Source organism: Camelus ferus, chromosome 17 (assembly GCF_009834535.1).
Source record: "Camelus ferus isolate YT-003-E chromosome 17, BCGSAC_Cfer_1.0, whole genome shotgun sequence".
Taxonomy (NCBI): domain Eukaryota; kingdom Metazoa; phylum Chordata; class Mammalia; order Artiodactyla; family Camelidae; genus Camelus; species Camelus ferus.
In genome coordinates, this window is record NC_045712.1 from 38,422,934 (window position 1) to 38,440,599 (window position 17,666).

The following is a 17,666-nucleotide window of genomic DNA, read 5'->3' on the forward strand; positions in this document are numbered from 1 at the left end:
AATGGATAGGTACCCTTTGGCAACTTGGAAGATAAGAAAAGGGGGGGAAAGGAGAGGGTGCCATTAAACTAAAAATATTGTATAACAGCCAGCTATGGGGCCAATTTTGATAATTACTTCTAATGCTTTATAATTATTCCAGAGCATTAAAAAGGACAAGTTCCTAATTTTTATCTATTCATCTTTCGATGGACACTAAGTTGCTCCGTATCGTGACTATTGTAAATAGTGCTGCTATGAACACTGGGGTGCATGTGTCTTTTCAAATTAGAGTCTGTCTTTTCCAGATATATGCCCAGAAGGGGGACTGCTGGCTCATACAGTAACTCTATTTTTAGTTTTTTTAGGGAATCTCCATAGTGTTCTCCATAGTGGCTGTACCAGTTTATATTCCCACCAACAGTGCAGGAGGGTTCCCTTTTCTCCACACCCTCTCCAGCCTTTATTATTTGTAGACTTTTTGATGACAGCCATTCTGACTGGTGTGAGGTGACACCACATTGTAGTTTTGATTTGCATATCTCTGATAATTACCAAGGTGGAGCATCTTTTCATGTGTCTACTGACCATCTGAATGTCTTCTTTGGAGACGTGTGTATTTAGGTATTCTGCCCATTTTTTGATAGGATTGTTTGTTTTTTTTGATAATGAGCTGTATGAGCTGTTTGTATATTTTGGAAATTAACCCCCTGTCAGTCATATTGTTTGTAAATATTTTCTTCCAGTCTGTAGCTTGTCTTTTTGTTTGTTTATGGTTTCCTTTGAGGTGCAAAAGCTTCTAAGTTTGATTAGGTCCCATTTGTTTATTTTTACTTTTATTTCTTTTGCTTTGGGAGACTGAGCTAAGAAAATATTGGTACAATTTATGTCAGAAATTGTTTTGCCTATATTCTCTCCCAGGAGTTTTATGGTATCATGTCTTATATTTAGGTCTTTAAACCATTTGAGTTTATTTTTGTGTATGATGTAAGAAAGCAGTCCAATTTGATCCAAAATTGCTGTTTTGATTACTGTAGCTATGTAGTATTGTCTTAAGTCTGGGAGGGTTATGCCTCCAGCTTTGGTCTTTTTCCTCAGCATTGCTTTGCCAATTCTGGGCCTTTTATGGTTCCATATAAATTTTAGGATTATTTGTTCAAGTTCTGTGAAAAATGTCATGGGTAATTTGACAGGAACTACATTAAATCTGTAGATTGCTTTGGGTAGTATGGCCATTTTAACTATATTAATTCTTCCAATTCAAGAGCAGCAGCATTAGTTTTAATTACAAAATATTAGGTACAACTTAAATACCCATACACTGATTGAATAATCTGAAGTGTAATTTGTATGAATCTATACAATGGAGTATTTTCAGTTAAAAAAGAAGGATGAAATTATCTATGAACTGATTTAGACTCATTTCCAGGATATACTGCTTGAGTGAAAAAAGCAAAGCTGAAAAGAGTATTTAGTATATGCTACACTTCATGTAGTAAAGAGTTAGATACAAGAAAATACATACATATCTGCTCATTATAAGAAGGATAACCCCAGAAACTGAAAGACTGGTTACCTTCAGTAGGTGGGTAGAAAAGGGATGGAAAGAAGGAAATGGAAATGGCAGAGTAGGAATAAGGGGGAGCAACACTTGTCATTGCGCATCTTTTTAGTAGAGCTTTGACTGTTAGAACAATTAGTAATGTTTCACATACTTCCCTAAATAATTCAAACTGACTAGGATGTGGGATAACTCAAAACATAATACAAACAAAAGCAAATAAACCTAGGGGCAGGGTATAGCTCAGTGGTGGAGTGCATGCCTAGCATGCACAAGGTCCTGGGTTCAATCCCCAGTACCTCTGTTAAAATAAATAAGTAAATAAGTAAATAAATAAACTTAGTGACCTCCGCCCCCAAACAAACAAGCAAAACCAATAAAAAAAAATTTAAAAAAAGCAAATAAACCTAAATGGTCTACAAATGAATAACCACAATGAATGGGTGTGGGGAAAAAAGAACTAACCTAAGTAACTTAGGAAACAATATTTTGGCTGAATACTGTAATATCTTTATACTAATAATGTACTCTAGGTAGATTTTTTTTCCCCATACAGGTATGGGTTAGCAGTTCTGAAACTACTTTATATGGATAGCAAAACAGTAAGTGAACAAACATATTGCAGGTAATATGAGTCAGGTTTCTCACCGTTAGAGAAAGAATTTATAAATAAGAAAAAGAAAAGGCTAAAATAAACATTAGATTAGATGTCAGATTAGATGTCAGATTAGAATCAAGCTATCAGTATATACTCATGTTTCTTCTAATGTACATAAATATTAGAGAAATAAATACGTATCTTGTGTGTATGTATGTTCTGTATACATACATATATATTTCCTAGCCCTGTCCGCTGAGAAGATCTGGCTGCAAGGACACTGTGACTGCCATGACACTCTAGGAGCAACGAACACATTCAGATCTTGGTTTTTAAATATTGTTCTCTAATAAAAGGAACCAGAGCTCCTTAGAGGAGTGTTTGTTGTTAATGTTGGGGCAGGGAAAAGAGAAGATGAGACTTAACTTTGTGGCTGGAATAACAAGTAGTGGAAAGATAAAGAAAACATGATGAAAGGATGGGACCAACCTGAAGGAATTTCCAAAGGTCAAATTTGGAACAACTTGAGCAACAAAATAAATAATGACAGAATTAGATCATAAATAACCTATAGAATAAAATAAATAGCCGTGAGTTCATACTGATATAAATTACTGAACAATAAATGGAGAAGGAACAGCTGTTCTTTACTGAAAAATTCCAATTAATAAATGTAGAAAAAATGTGGAAAATATCATAGTAGAAAGTTGCAATAAAGAGCCACTGAAGAATAGTAAAATTAATGTATGACGTTTTGAGGAGAAACGGAGTAATACATAATGCTAAAGTCTCTTCCCCGAGATATTTATTAATCACAGTGGGACAAAGAGTAACTTTACAGTGTAGAAACTTGCTCGGCAGATCATCTTCTTAACTAATTGGTCAAGGTTAACTTAGCCAGTAATACAACACGTTGAACCATGTACACCCTACTATGATACCATGAGAGCTGCAGCGAGTTAGTGGACTCATACCAAAATTAACTTCCTGGTTTTGATAATGGTTCTATTATTATGTAAGATGTTAACATGAACATAACAGATGAAGGGTACATGGGAATTCTCTACACTAATTTTTGTAATATTTCTGTAAATCTAAGATTATTTCAAAATACAATTAAGTCATTAAGTGTATGTTGACAAATTTCCTAGATTATATACACACCTAAATTCTCAGATTTCTTGAATATAAATGTTAGAATTCTTCGTAGTAGCCTTATCTACTGAAAGTAAAAGCCTTTCAAATGAACTATAAACTAGCTAATTAAAAACTATAACCAAAATCAAACTAAGAATAACCATTAAAATTCATTTTCCTTGTCTAGACAAGGATAATTATTTTAAAGAATATCAGGAAAATTCAAATATAAAATAATAAATAATAATTTTTTTCCCCATCTGCCCCGGGGCTGGGTCCACATTCCCAACCATCAACACCCCTTAACTATCTACAGTTATTTTTTTATTTTCTCCTTCATTAAATAGGTCACCAATGTTAATACCTCCTAAAAAATACTAGATAATTGCTTTAAAGTAGGCACATAGGAATGGGCAGAGTGTATAAGGATACAATTTCCAAAATCAGGGAATGTCAAATAAATTATCATAATTTTGGACATAATTGTCATGATATTTAAGCCAAATTAGATAAAACTGTCATAATTAATAGGCAAAATAAAGATTATTAATTATCACTAGTTAAAGGAATCATAGAACTTGAAGAACTCAACTGTGTCTTCAACGCTGGGGCTGGAAGGAAAGCAGCAGCACGCAGAGCTGCAGGTCCCTAGCTGCACATGGCGCCGAGGGCACTAGCGCAAACTCACAGGGGCTCCTCAGGTTATTTCATGTTTTCAAGCGACATCTGACAGACACTGTCAAACTACTATTAACTTGTTTGGATCTAACTATTTAATAAATGATACTGTTAATGGGTTCCTTTTGGCCTCTGGACACTGTGAACCAAGAAAGTTTGGAAACCTCTGTATTAGAAGACAATGAGAAATGAGATAAAAACAACCGTGGGAGCTCCTGTGAAGTAGCTTTCGGGGCATTCTCAAGGACTTTGGTGGCTGCTACTGTTTGCACTTTATCAAATTCGATTTCATTAAAAAGTTATGGTTCTACTGTATAGCACAGAGAACTATATTCAATTTCCCGTAATAAGAAAATTCATTGAGCTGTACATGTTAGGTTTGTAGGCTTTTCAAGTCTGTGTTATGCTTCAATAAAAAGATTTCAAAAATGGGAAAAAAAGTCATGGTTCATCTAAATATTTAAAATTAGTATACTTTTCTCTATGTATGTGACAATTTAATAAAATTTTTTATAAAATTCATTTCATGGCTTTTCTTTTTCTCAATGCAGGTATATTATGATACTACTCTTATAACTATCTATATTTTTTTAAAAGTGAACAAGTGCGAGAAAGAATGAAGGAGGGGCATTAAAATAGTGTATTCAGCTAACATGACAAGACGTAAATGAAACAGAAAGAAGGATTAAGGTAATCTGTATACATACAAGAGAGTGCATTAAGTAGAATTACGTAAGCTGTGAAACAGAGCAAAGAAACTTCTTTTATGTTTGATCTGCCAGGCACTGAGACGAAATCAGGCACTGAAAAAAGATTTGGTGAGGCAGGCCAGGAGGGTTGGCTAGAGTCAGCTGATGACAGTGGGGCCAGGCCACAGCCAAGGGACAGAGAAGGGTTAGGGTGGGCAAATATCTAGATGTTTGGGCATATGAACATAAGTGCTTTGCCTTCATCCTTTTTAAGTCCTCACCAAAACACATATATTTTAGCCTTAATTATAATGATATTTCTTACCTGGATTTCATTTCCAGAACTATAGTTATTTCTTGCTTGGAAGCCTGTACTTGGTATAAACACTTAACGATACAGTTAAAGTCTTCTGGGTCAAGCACCATCCCAGCTTCAACAAGCTGTATAACAGAGAAAAAAGTACTCATTCTTAGAAAAGTATGAAGGCATTGAAACCAGTATGTGTGAAAAAACTAACACTGATGGAAGAAGTGAAACATGAAGACAATTAGAATTAAAATTCATTTCAAAAAATCTGAAGTGTATTTTTCTTCAAATATTTGAGAACCACAATAAGATACCTTATTTCAAGAATTTAAAGCAAAAATGAAACTAATACTTTTGAATTCAAACTTGAATATTCTTCCTTTCTCCAAGGTATCTCAACCACCTTATCAGTAGTACTTCCTTTTGTTGGGTACTCATTCTGTCTTTTAGTAAGTTTAGCACTGGTGGTTACACCATATTCCTGATGGTAAAATTCCTGAGAAGTATCAAATTGAGGTTTTACAACTACTATAGGTGATTAGTAGCAACTTAAAAAAAATTTTAATTTATCTATCTACCAGTTTTATTGAGATGTAACTGACATACAGCACTGTATAAGTTTAAGGTGCATAGCATAATGATTTGACTTACACACATCACGAAAAGATTATAATAACTTTAGTGAAAAGCCATCATCTCATATAGACACAAAATAAAAGTAAAAGAATATTTTCCCTTGTGATGAAAACTCTTAGGATTTACTCTTTTAACACCTTTCACATATGACATACAGCAGTGTTAATTACATTTATCGTGTTGTACATTACATCCCTAGCACTTACTTATCATATAACTGGAAGTTTGTACCTTTTGACCACCTTCATCCAATTCCCACTCCCCACCCTCCTGCCTCTGGTAACCACAAACAAGATCTCTTTTTATGGGTTTGTTTTCTGAAGTATAATTGACCTACAACACTATGCTGGTTCCTGGTGCATGACATTTGGTATTTCCATACATTACAAAACGATCACCATGATGAGTCCAGTTACCGTCTGGCACCATACAAAGATACCACATTATTCTTCACTGAATTCCCATGCTGTACATTTCATCCCTGTGTCTCACTTATTATGTTAACTGGGAAGTTTGAGTAATTTCTGATTTGAAACACTTTCAGGCAAGTAATTTTGTCAAGTTTTGTAATGTGGAACTAAAGGTATTCACTGAAATATTTGTTCAACTGCTAGAATGGTTCCATTGTTGCTTCCTAAGGAAAACGGGCAGGAAGTGGGATGTTTTCTCACTATTAGGTTATTCTGAAATGAATGGCTGGGTAGTACCAAATACTAGAAAATATTCAATAGAAGTAAAAATTTTAATATACTTTTAAAATGCCAGAAAAGTCCTTGTTTTTCTTTTTGTTTAATGCCAAATATAAAGTTAACTCCTTGCCACCATATTTTTATCAATCCACTTTGGTAACGATTTCCTTTTTATATAGTGATTTGTGTATTTATTTTTGTTATAAATGACTTCAAATCTTTTTGAAAAGGAAAATTTTAATTATCCTGAAGGAGTAGAGATGAGGATAGTTCATGAATCTGAAAGAAGTCACCTGGCATGCTTAGAACTATTTAATTAAGGTGAAGACCTGTAAGTCACTGGAGTCTTTATAAACTCTATTTCAGGGGAAAAAGAACATTTCTGAAAACAGAATTATTTGGCATAAAGAATGTGAATAAATGGCAACTTAAGACTATGAGCAGAAATAATTATTTTCTTGGTTATTCACTATCAGAGAATAAAAGGGTAAAATAAAATCATACCTTGTAAAACATATCAATTAAAGCAGGTACAGCATTCCTTAATTTCATAGTTGCCACATGCTCAAATATTTTTAGTAATATTTTCAGAGCAGGCTGGATAAAACAAAAAAATTACACTCATTTTCATGTCTTATTTCAGTACACTTAAGTTTCTCAAATTCGTTTATGCTGAAAAACACAAGTGTTCTCTAGGAAATATTCAACAAACAAATTTAACTGCTGAATTATAGAAACAAATACAACAGGGAAATTAACTTAAAATATTAAAAAAAAACATTTTCAGGTTACTTACCAGCATTTTAACCATTATGCTGAGGTTCACTACCTGAAATATTTCTTTCAATAAACAATGTTTGAGTAAAGAATTTAGAAGATCATTTAGCACTTGTAAGTCAAAGTGTATGCCCGGAGGAAACTTTCTGTAGTACTCCATAAACATGTTTACTGAAAATGAAGAAATATATATTAAGATCATTTGCTGCTTTTAAGATATTCATCTTTCCTAAATTAGACAATTTTTCTACATTTAAAGATTGAATACTATAAATTCAATTTCTTAAAAGGTATACTTCCAGTATCCGAAATATTTGACAGAAATAAATTAAAGCCAAAGTTAGTGGCAGTAATATATCAACCAGGCTTGTTAGGCACTCGACTGGGAGCTAACTCATGTGCTATCCACAAAAATTGGGACCAAATTGCCTCATACATCATGGTCTCAATACAAACTCCTGGGGAGCCACACTCCCAGGGACTTCAGGCAATGGCCTGTTTGGGGATGGCTGTAGACTATTTTGACACATATCCCTTCTTGGTGTTTTAACTCCACCAACAAATTGACCTGGGGATATTTTTTATTATAGTTTATGATTATGAACACTCTACTACAAATTATAACACTGATTAATTTCCTTTGCAAAAGCAGTTTCTCAATAGACACTTGGATTGCTTCATATTTTAGCTACCATGACTAATGTTGCTATAAATATCAGCACAAGGCTGCACAAGTATCTTTGAGATCCTGCTGCCAATTCTTTTAACTATATACCCAGGAGAACTGCTGGATTAAACAGTAGTTCTATTTTTAATTTTTTGAGGAACTGCCGTACTGTTTTCCCACAGTGTCTGTACTATTTACCATTCCTGTCCACAGTGCACAAAGGTTTCAATTTCTCCACATCCTCACTAACACTTGCTGTTTCCTGTTTTTTTGATAGTAGTCATCCTAACGGATTGAGTGGTATCTCAGTGTAGTTTTGATCTGCATTTCCATAATGATTGGTGATGTTGAGTGTCTTTTTATATGTTTATCAGGCAACTGTATATTTTTGGAGAAATGTCTATTCAAGTAATTTGCCTATTTTTGAATCTGGTGGGGTTTTTTATTGTTGAGCTTTAGGGGTTCTCTATATATTCTGGATATTAATTGCTTACCAGATAAACGATTTATAAATATTTTCTCCCATACTATGGGCTGCTGTTTTACCCTGCTGATTTTGCCTCTTAATGCACAAAATTTTTAAATTTCCATGAAGTTCAATTTGTCTACTTTTTTCTTTTGTTGCCCCTGTCATTGGTGTCATATCCCAAGAAATCACTGCCAAATCCAATGTTGTGATTTTTGTCCTTATGTTTTCTTCTCAGACTTTTATTGTTGTAGGTCTTACATTAAGGTCTTCAATTCATCTTGAATTAATTTTTGTAAGTAGTGTTAGATAAGGGTCCAAATTTTATTCTTTTGCATGTGGATATCCACTTTTTTCAGTACCGTTTGTTGAAAAAGAACTATTCTTTCCCCATTGAATGGTCTTGGCATCCTTGTCAAAAATCATCTGACCATATATGTGAGGGTTTATATCTAGGCTCTCTATTCTATTCCATTGGTTTATATGTCTGTCTTTATACCAGTGCCACACTGTTTTGATTCCTGTAACTTTGTAATAAGTCTCCATGTCAGGAAGTATGAGTTCTCCAGTTTTGTTCTTTTTCAAGATTTTTTCAGGATTCCTTGAGATACCACATGAGTTTTAGGATGGGTTTTTCACTTCTACTGGGTTACTAGGCTTTTAATAGGGATTGCATTGAATCTGCAGATCACTTTGGGAAATAATGACATTTTAACAATATTAAGTCTTCCAACCTGTGAAAATGGGATGTGTTTCCATTAATTTATGTCTTCTTTCTTTCAGCAATGTTTTGTAGGTTTCATTGTACAAGTTTTTCATCTCCTTGGTTAAGTTAATTCCTAAGTATTTCATTCTTTCTGATGCTAATATAAGTGGAATTATTTTTGTAATTTCCCTTTCAGATTGTTCATTTTCAGTGTATAGAAATGCAACTGATTTTCACGTGCTGACTTTGTATCCTGTTATTTTGCTTAATTCATTTACTAACTCCAACAGGTTTTTTTTTTTCAGAATCTTTAGGATTTTCTACATACAAGGTCATATATCATCTGCAAACAGATAATGTATTCTTCTTTTCCAAAATGGATGTGTTTTATTTCTTTGCCTTTTTTAATTGCTCACACTAGAACTTCCATTTCTATGTTGAACAGAAGTGGTGAAAACAGGCATCCTTGCCTTGTTCCTGATCTTAAAGGAAAAGCTTCTATCTAGTCTTTTGCCATTAACTATGGTGTTTGTGTGGGCTCTTCGCATATGGCTTTTTAAATGTTGAGGTAGTTTCCTTTTTCTTCCTAGTTATTTTTGTGTGTGTGTGTCTGTTTATCATGAAAGGGTGTTGAATTTTCTCAAATGCTTTTTGAATATCAATTGAGGTGAGGCATAACTGCCTGTCACATGGCTGGGGCTAAGGGATGGGTAGCTGCTACCATGCTAAGAGTAGAAATTGACTGAAATTAACAACCTACTGTTCAAGTTTTCCCCCGGAAGTTGTAAGCCTTCAACAGACTCCAGAGTTCCAAAGTAATTATATTAGACAGATTTTGCCAGTGCAACTGTTGTCTAGATGGGGAGACAGATTCTTGGTGCTACCTACTCTGCCGTCTTCCTACAGTGCTTTTTTAAAAAGCTTTGTCAATTCATAAAGCCACTTTGATTAACTTATAAGAACGACTCTCTCATTTGATTAGCAGTACACAATTCTGGTGAACCAGTAACACTGGATTTTCCTCTCCAGATCTCTTTCTAATTCTCATAAGAGGAAATAATGTTCATGCCTCTGTAAAGAGCTGACTGGACTCTTGTTATTAAAAATTAGAATTTGTTGTGTATATCACCAATGGTAAATTTAAAATATTTGAAGCTAATAGCTTTCTTAAATTTAAATTTATATGATCAAAGCTGTATCTTTTGTGCTTCCCTTGGTTACTTTCAACTATAGAAATGATCAACTTTCAAAAAAATCTGAGAAAATCTTAATTCTTTCTACTGAATTACCAATATATTATACTGATTCATTTTGAAGTATGCTAAGCAGTAGTAGTTTTTCAAATGTTTTTAGTCATAAAACTTCTGGAAAAAATTTTATGTGGAAATTCAAATATAAACAGACAGAAATGATCCCACGGATACAGAGGGGAATGGGGAGTCCTACCCACTCAGTACCCCCCCTTGTGAACTAGGTGGTTCCTGAGGGCTCTCTGTAACTACACCTTATACCAGTGGTATTTAGAGTCTCTTTCTAAGCTGCTATCCAGTTAACCTAACATCATTCATAAAATGAGTCTTCCTTCCCAAACTCTATGGTCCTTCTAAACACTAAACATCTTTTTATATAATGTCGAGTTTATTCTGAGCTATCTGTTCCACTAATCTAAGTTTCTATTTTCACATCAAACATAATTTACACAGATTCTTGTTAACTTCCTGCATTTATTTTTTCATTATGGGTTTTTGTTTTCTGTATTTGCTGTTCTAAAACTAAATTCACATGTATTTTTCCTATTCTTGTATTGGATATTTATATAATCAGAATTATATTTTTGGGAGTTTTGCATTTTTTTCCATGTCACCCTCTTCTTCCACATCTCATGTTATGGAATTACTACTGGAATATAAACGTTCATCCACATCTAATCATGTGTAGCTTCTTCTGCTTGACTATCACAACCCCTCAGGTGACAGATATATTCCCTATACAGGCTCCTATTACTTACACCTCAACTACTTCCTCCTTGTTACAGCTGGATTAGGTCCATATCACCAGCTTCCTCAGACGCTTCCTCTAATCCTTGGGGAGATAGTATCACCAGCAAAACAAACTTGTCAGAGATTTTGTTTTCAGCCAAATGAGATTTTAAGCAGATGAATATAAAGCTAAAGTGTTCTATTACCATTTATGTGGCTTTGGTGGCTGTGTCAGGGTGACAAATATAAAGCTTGGTCCCTTCCTCTTGGGACTCATCATGCAGTAGGGGAGATGGGAGCAGAGAATGGGATGAGGCTATGGAGTCAGATAAGGGCCTAACAGAGGAGGTAATCCTATTTCTTATGACTAAGCTTTGAAAGATGAATAGGTCTTTGCTATGGGCAAAGCGGACGAAAGAAAGGCATCTTGGGTAGAGAGAGGCAGCCTGGCCTGTTTGGGAACTGTACAGAATGATGGATGGTGCATCGGCTATAAGGGGTAAGTGCAAAAAGAGAAGGATGGAGAAAAGAAGCAGGGAAGATCCAGTTTCTGAAAGATCCCTTCAGAAAGATTTTAAGCCAATTAACAATATCCTCTTTTCTGTAAATAAAATTTCTATATCATGAAAATATTAGTATATAAGGGAATTATAGTGCTACGTGGATTATAATTTTTTATTAACCAAAATGCCACACTTACTATTAATCTGAAGACCATGAGAGTCACTCTAAGGCATTCAGTTTTCATACTTAAAAGTACTGAATTTACTTCCAAACTGTAAGACAATATAGCGCATTATGTGAAACACTCACATCAATGAATTTATAGTAATCATTCCAGTGTCTCATACCTGCACGTTGTAGCAAACACAGCTCGTCGATACTTATATATTTCTTAAACACATCCATGCAAACCTGTAAAAGTCATGGAAAATATGAAATTACCTTTTTATACTTCACAGAAACTACACAAATTTCAGTCCTATATTTATGCTTATTCCAATTTTTTAAAGTGAATTTAAAACAATGGAAAATGATGTTAGGTTACCTAAGATTTGAAATACATACTGAATTCATTACAAAAACCTTATTTAGAGAAGCTCTGTCAAAGAAATAGTCAAGGAAACAGTCAAGATTAGCAAGCAATTGAGGAAGGGAGGTGCAAAATACATATATATATCTCCAACAACAAGTCTGTATCCAGAATATATAAAGAACTATTAAGATGGGTAAGAAAAACACAATCCTACAGAATTTAGGCAAAATATTTGGATATTTACAGAAAGGGGATATTCAAACATCCAATAAACATTTTGAAAGATGCTCAGCTTCATCAATCAGGGAAGGATCACTCCCTACCCACCAGAATAACTTAAATTAAAAGGCTGATAATATCAAGAGCTGGTGAGGATGCAAAGCAACCAGAACTCTCAGACATTGCTGGAGAGTGTAATTTGGTAAACCACTTTGGAAATCTGTCTATCAGTATGTACTAAAGTTGAACATATGCAGACTCTTTGATCAAGTAATTGTAGTTTTAAGTATAACCCATCAGAATGTGTACATATGCTCACCAAAAGACATGCAAAGCTCCAATGGCACCACTACTGAATTTACCAAATATAGAAACCACCCATCAAAAGTAGTATTTATCAACAAAATAAATTTTGATATACTCACAAAAGAACATTCAATATTATACAGCAATGAGAAAGAAATGTCTACAATTAGGTAAAAAATACAGATGAATTTCAAAAATACTGAGCAAAAGAAGCCAGAAACAAAAGAATACAGATTGTAAAATTTCATTTATATAAAACACAAAACCAGGCAAAGCTCATCGATTAGGAGCTGATGAAAATCTAAATTAAAATGTATGACTGAGATGGTTATTAAGACAATCTCTACTTCAATGACCTAACATACTTTACCTTTTCATCCCCTTGCTCAGGCACGTGAGCAAACTTGCATTGTAATCGCTCACAGCCACGTAATGTATTAAAATGAAACTTGCAGTATCTCTGGGGTATCATCAACCCTAGGGCTTCTGGAACATCTAGAAATTAGACAAATTTTCCTTCTGTGTTAATTGTAAAACACTTACTATGATCAAGTGAGAAAGTATTTGAAGCAACCATAAGTATTATATACCTAAAACAGTATCATGATAAATTGCTTGCCAACTTGATAAAACAAAAACTCCAATCAAGTTGTATTTTTAAAAATAATGAAAAGAACACACTTTAAAGCTATCTGTCTGAATTTCTGCAATTTTCTTTAGTGTAAAACTTGTATTTCACCAAAGTTACTAGCTTTACTTTACATGTTTTGAAGTTTATACATTCCCTCCTCCTTCTCATGTACCTGCCCTTTACTTTTATAAAAACTTAATTCTATTATCATATGCATATTTCAGATGCATTTATTAGAACCAAAATTTCCTTAGCTTTTCTGATTAACAGAAAAAGGCAAGACAAACAAGTTCCTACGGTATAGCACAGGGAACTATATTCAATATCTTCCAATAACCTATAATGAAAAAGAATATGTACATATATTTATGACTGAACCACTATACTGTGCACCAGAAACTAACACAACACTGTAAATCAACCAAACTTAAAAAAAAAAAAAAGGCAAATGAGTGAAAGCTTTTTATGGCAAGTTATTCCCATCGACTGCTTTATATTGCTAGCTTTCCTCCTTCATTACAGGGAACTATTCATCTTGTATTTTGTTTTGAATATCCCAACCTCTACCCTTCTGCCTTAAACCTCTTATATTGTTTGTGAATATCCTCTGAAATGCTACTCATTTTCTTCCTCTTACCACCAACCCCAATTTAAAAATCCGTAAAATGTCCAGAACTGCTTAAAAATGATAGGGAAATACAACCAGAAAGCCCCAAAATATCTGCTTTATAAGGTTTTTTTTGTTAATGGGGCACTTACCCCTATATTTTTTTCCCTGTTAAATACTTCACAAATTTCAGGGTTCTGCAGCTTTAGGAGAGAATGTTTTCCTGGAAATCTGAAATCTAGAAATCATTAAGAATGTCATTACACTCCAATATGTCACAACTTACTCCTTTCATAACTATGAAACAGATGACCACTACTATCTGCTTTAAAGTTTCACTTTGGACTACTCATGCTCAATTCACAGACTGCTACCACGGTGTGTTCCTGTGAAACACAGGATAACTTACATCTCAGGTGTTCTTTAAAGTATCTAGATCTGAATTTAACATTTTAAATTCATTATAAGCTGAAGATACTTTCGTGTTTTTTTTTTTTTTTTGATGAGACTTGAGAGTCTGTGGTTTATTTTTAATTTTTAGTGGAGGAGGTAGGTAGGTTTATTTATTTAGCTAGTTTTTAATGGAGATACTGGTGATTGAACCCAGGACCCCACGCATGCTAAGCATGTGCTCTACCACTTGAGCTATACCCTACCCCTGAAGATACTTTCTCAAAAGCCTTACATGGCAGCAGTGAGGACTGTATTCAAATGATTGTCTCTAAGTTAAACAGACAAATATTGCACACAATAAACCTTCCTTAGGAAAAAAGAACTACTGACAAACCCAGGTGCTATGGACTAAACTGTGTCCCCCCAGAATTCAGATGTTGAAGCCTTAACCCCCAATGTGACTGTATTTGGAGTTAGGGCCTTTTATGGAAGTGAAAAAATGGAGTTATAAAAATGAGGCATTGATCTGATAGGATCAGTGTCCTTATAAGTGACACCGGAGAGCTTTCTTTCTCTCCACGCATGGGCACCAAGGGAAGGCCATGTGAAGACTTAGTGAAAAGGCTGTCGTCTGAAAGCCAGGACTGAGCCAGAAACTGAACCTAACAGAACCTTGATCTTGGAATTCTAACCTTCAGAACTGTATGAAATGACTATCTGTTGTTTAAACTACCCAGTCTGTGGTGTTTTGTTACAGCAGCCCAGGGAGACTGCGGCACCAGGCATCATTATCCTTCAATGTTGGTCTTTTAAAATGAGAGTTAGGATATTTAAAATTTATTTTTCCTAAAGATAAGACAAATAAAAATGCTTTTTTATCTTAAATGATTTCATTTTTCACTTTGGCAGCATCAGATATAATTTGGGACAAACTGAAGTTTCTGCTGCATAGCTGCGCGGTACTTTTCATTATGAAAGCTGTAAAGCTTTTTAAGACAAAACAGGTGATCCTCATGGGCTGGGTGCTACAGGACACAACACAGAGGCGGCATGAGGTCAGTAATGTGAGGCACAGAAGAGCTAGGTGTGAGCCACACAAGCGAACTTTATTGTTTTTAAACTTATTCTTCAATCTAGCTTATTTTGTTCATAGCATTATGAATTATCAAAAAAAAAATCCTCAAAGAAATTCTAAAGTACATTCTAAATTTCTAAAACACTCAAATAAATATGAATATTTTAGGTATAAACTTACCTGTACTACCACTATCACATAAATATAGATATCTCAGAAGTCGTTCCATCAAAAGTACTAAACAAAGGTACACAAATCTTCTAATCTTAACATATCCTACATTTGTTTCAAGTTTTTTCTTAACTTTCTGTTTTTGGTGGAAAAATCTCCTGTATCATTTCTTTATTTTCAAAAGCCAATAGCATTGTATTAAGAAAACTGTACCATTCATCCAGGGCTTCAGCAGTGTGTCTTCTTGATGAGCACTTACAGTCAAAGGCGGCACTGGCACTGGAAAGTACAGAGGTTTGGGGCCCAGTGCTGCTAAATGACATTCACCAACCATAATCTCAGTATTTTTAGAATCACCACTGTGTGAGCAGAAAAAAACAAAATCAGAATTTAAATTTATTCTAAAAATGTTAAAGTAATGAGAATCAAATAAGTAGAAATGCAACCTAATGACATGTATGTTCCACACACTGTGCTGCATACTACAGCCATATACTGTGATTCTTTAATGTTTTCAATAGGTTGTTCCTGCCTTCTTAACTACAAAACCAGTACTTATTAAATGGCTGGGGTAGGGGTAAGAGTGGGGTGGTGGGGTTAAAATTAGAGCAAAGTGTTTTTGATCATGCCAAAGAGTCTGAGAAGGAACTGGACCAGTGTCTGAATCCAGAAAAGATCATCCAACAATTCTGTTAACAGTGCAACAAGATAAATAAGTGACAAGTATATATATTAAATGTATACATGTACTTGAGATCTTCCTTTGGGAACAAGGTATAAGAAATGTATTGTTCTAGAATGTTCATTTAAACAGCTTTGACTATATTCTAATATGTGAGATCCTACATAACCAATTAATCTGGATGTCACTTACCTAGAAAATAAATAACTTAAGCAAGAGGGAAGGTGAAAAGTACTTCGAAGCTAATAGATATAAATGAATTTACTTTGTTGGAGAAGGACTTGTACCCTCATTCAGATACTAAAATATTTTATCTTAAAAACAATTCTAATAAGATTTTTCAGCTGGGGTTCCTTGGGCCAGGGGAGAGTAAAAATAGTAAGAAGAGGAGCCAGCGCTCTTAACAGTTGAAACTTAGCATTGATGGAATTTAAAATTTTTGACTGGAAGACGAAACCGGAGGTGATGGAGTGACTTGCCCCACGTCATACTTCAATGTCATTATGGCAGAGCCAAGGTGATGACAAAACTCTGCAGGCTGCAACTATTTTGTCTGTAAGCAAAATATTTTTGATAGGAAAAGAAAAAGTTAACCTTACTACCTTTGCTTTTTCTTTAAGATCTCCAATGGTCATGAATCATACTGAGCTTCTATGCCAATCTAATTCTTATCTAGGCGTCTCCTTAACATAATGTTATGTAACATAATGAGCATGTAGCAGGATTAGCTAGTGACTTAGGTGAAACACAGACTGATGGACCCCGTTTGCAGAGTTTCTGATTCAGTAGGTCAGGGGTGGGACCAAATAATTTCTGACAAGTTCCCACATGATGCTGGTACTCCAAGGATCACACTTTGAAAAACACCGTCTTAGCATAAAGGGACTTACATGTATTTGTCACCTGACTTGACTGTACCTTGTCTCAACAGCAAAACGGGGGTACAGAACGGATCAAATGATCTCCAAATTATCCTCTGAATCTAAGTTTTGTATCCATATATGTTCTAGTGAGTGCACTGTAACTGTCAGTACTAATCACTGCAGACATGGAAGATACCTGCAAACTGCACTGTTCATCTAATTTCAGCTATTCTTACCTTCATAAAAGTCACATACACATCTCTCTTCTTTTATCATTATTCCTTTCTCAAAAATATTTTAATGGCTCAAAATACCTATTCAGTGACAACTTTAAGGTAACTTACAATATACCTGACATCTGGATACACCTGACATATTAGTTAAATAATACCCATGTACTGTTTATGGCATAGTAGCCCAAGCATACACAGCAGAGAATGAAAAATATGCCTCAAGATATAAATTACATGAATGACTCTTTTAACATCATATAATTAAAAATTACATTACAGACCTTTTGCAAATTTCATAAGTATTTTCTTTTTCGTCTTGAATCGTCACCTTGTCTGAAAATCTACACTGTGAAGAGATTACAGTTAAAAAGTATAAGTGAGTATCTTTGCATTCATTATTAGGCTATGAGGCTTATCAGATCAGAATGTATTAGATGTTAATTCAACAATTAGCTTATGGCCAACCCAGAAAACAGTTCAACTCTACATCATTTAAAATAGTCAATACTGATTTAAAAATTTCCACTGTTGAGAAAAATTAATACAAATCAATACATTTTCTCAGCTTTTGATATCATCCT

The 17,666-nt window shown here is 34.3% G+C and overlaps 1 protein-coding gene across 1 annotated transcript in view; it reads right to left on the reverse strand.

Annotated features, from left to right (window-relative positions):
* Positions 1–17,666, reverse strand: part of TOPAZ1 (testis and ovary specific PAZ domain containing 1) — a 53,608-nt gene that overhangs the window by 19,068 nt on the left and 16,874 nt on the right. The window contains exons 5-12 of the mRNA XM_032459069.1: positions 17,367–17,431; positions 15,521–15,666; positions 13,817–13,906; positions 12,801–12,916; positions 11,721–11,784; positions 7,071–7,222; positions 6,779–6,871; positions 4,968–5,083 (exon numbers count right to left, since the gene is read on the reverse strand). Coding sequence (XP_032314960.1) covers positions 4,968–5,083; positions 6,779–6,871; positions 7,071–7,222; positions 11,721–11,784; positions 12,801–12,916; positions 13,817–13,906; positions 15,521–15,666; positions 17,367–17,431 — 842 coding nt within the window. The remainder of the gene's footprint in view (positions 1–4,967; positions 5,084–6,778; positions 6,872–7,070; positions 7,223–11,720; positions 11,785–12,800; positions 12,917–13,816; positions 13,907–15,520; positions 15,667–17,366; positions 17,432–17,666) is intronic.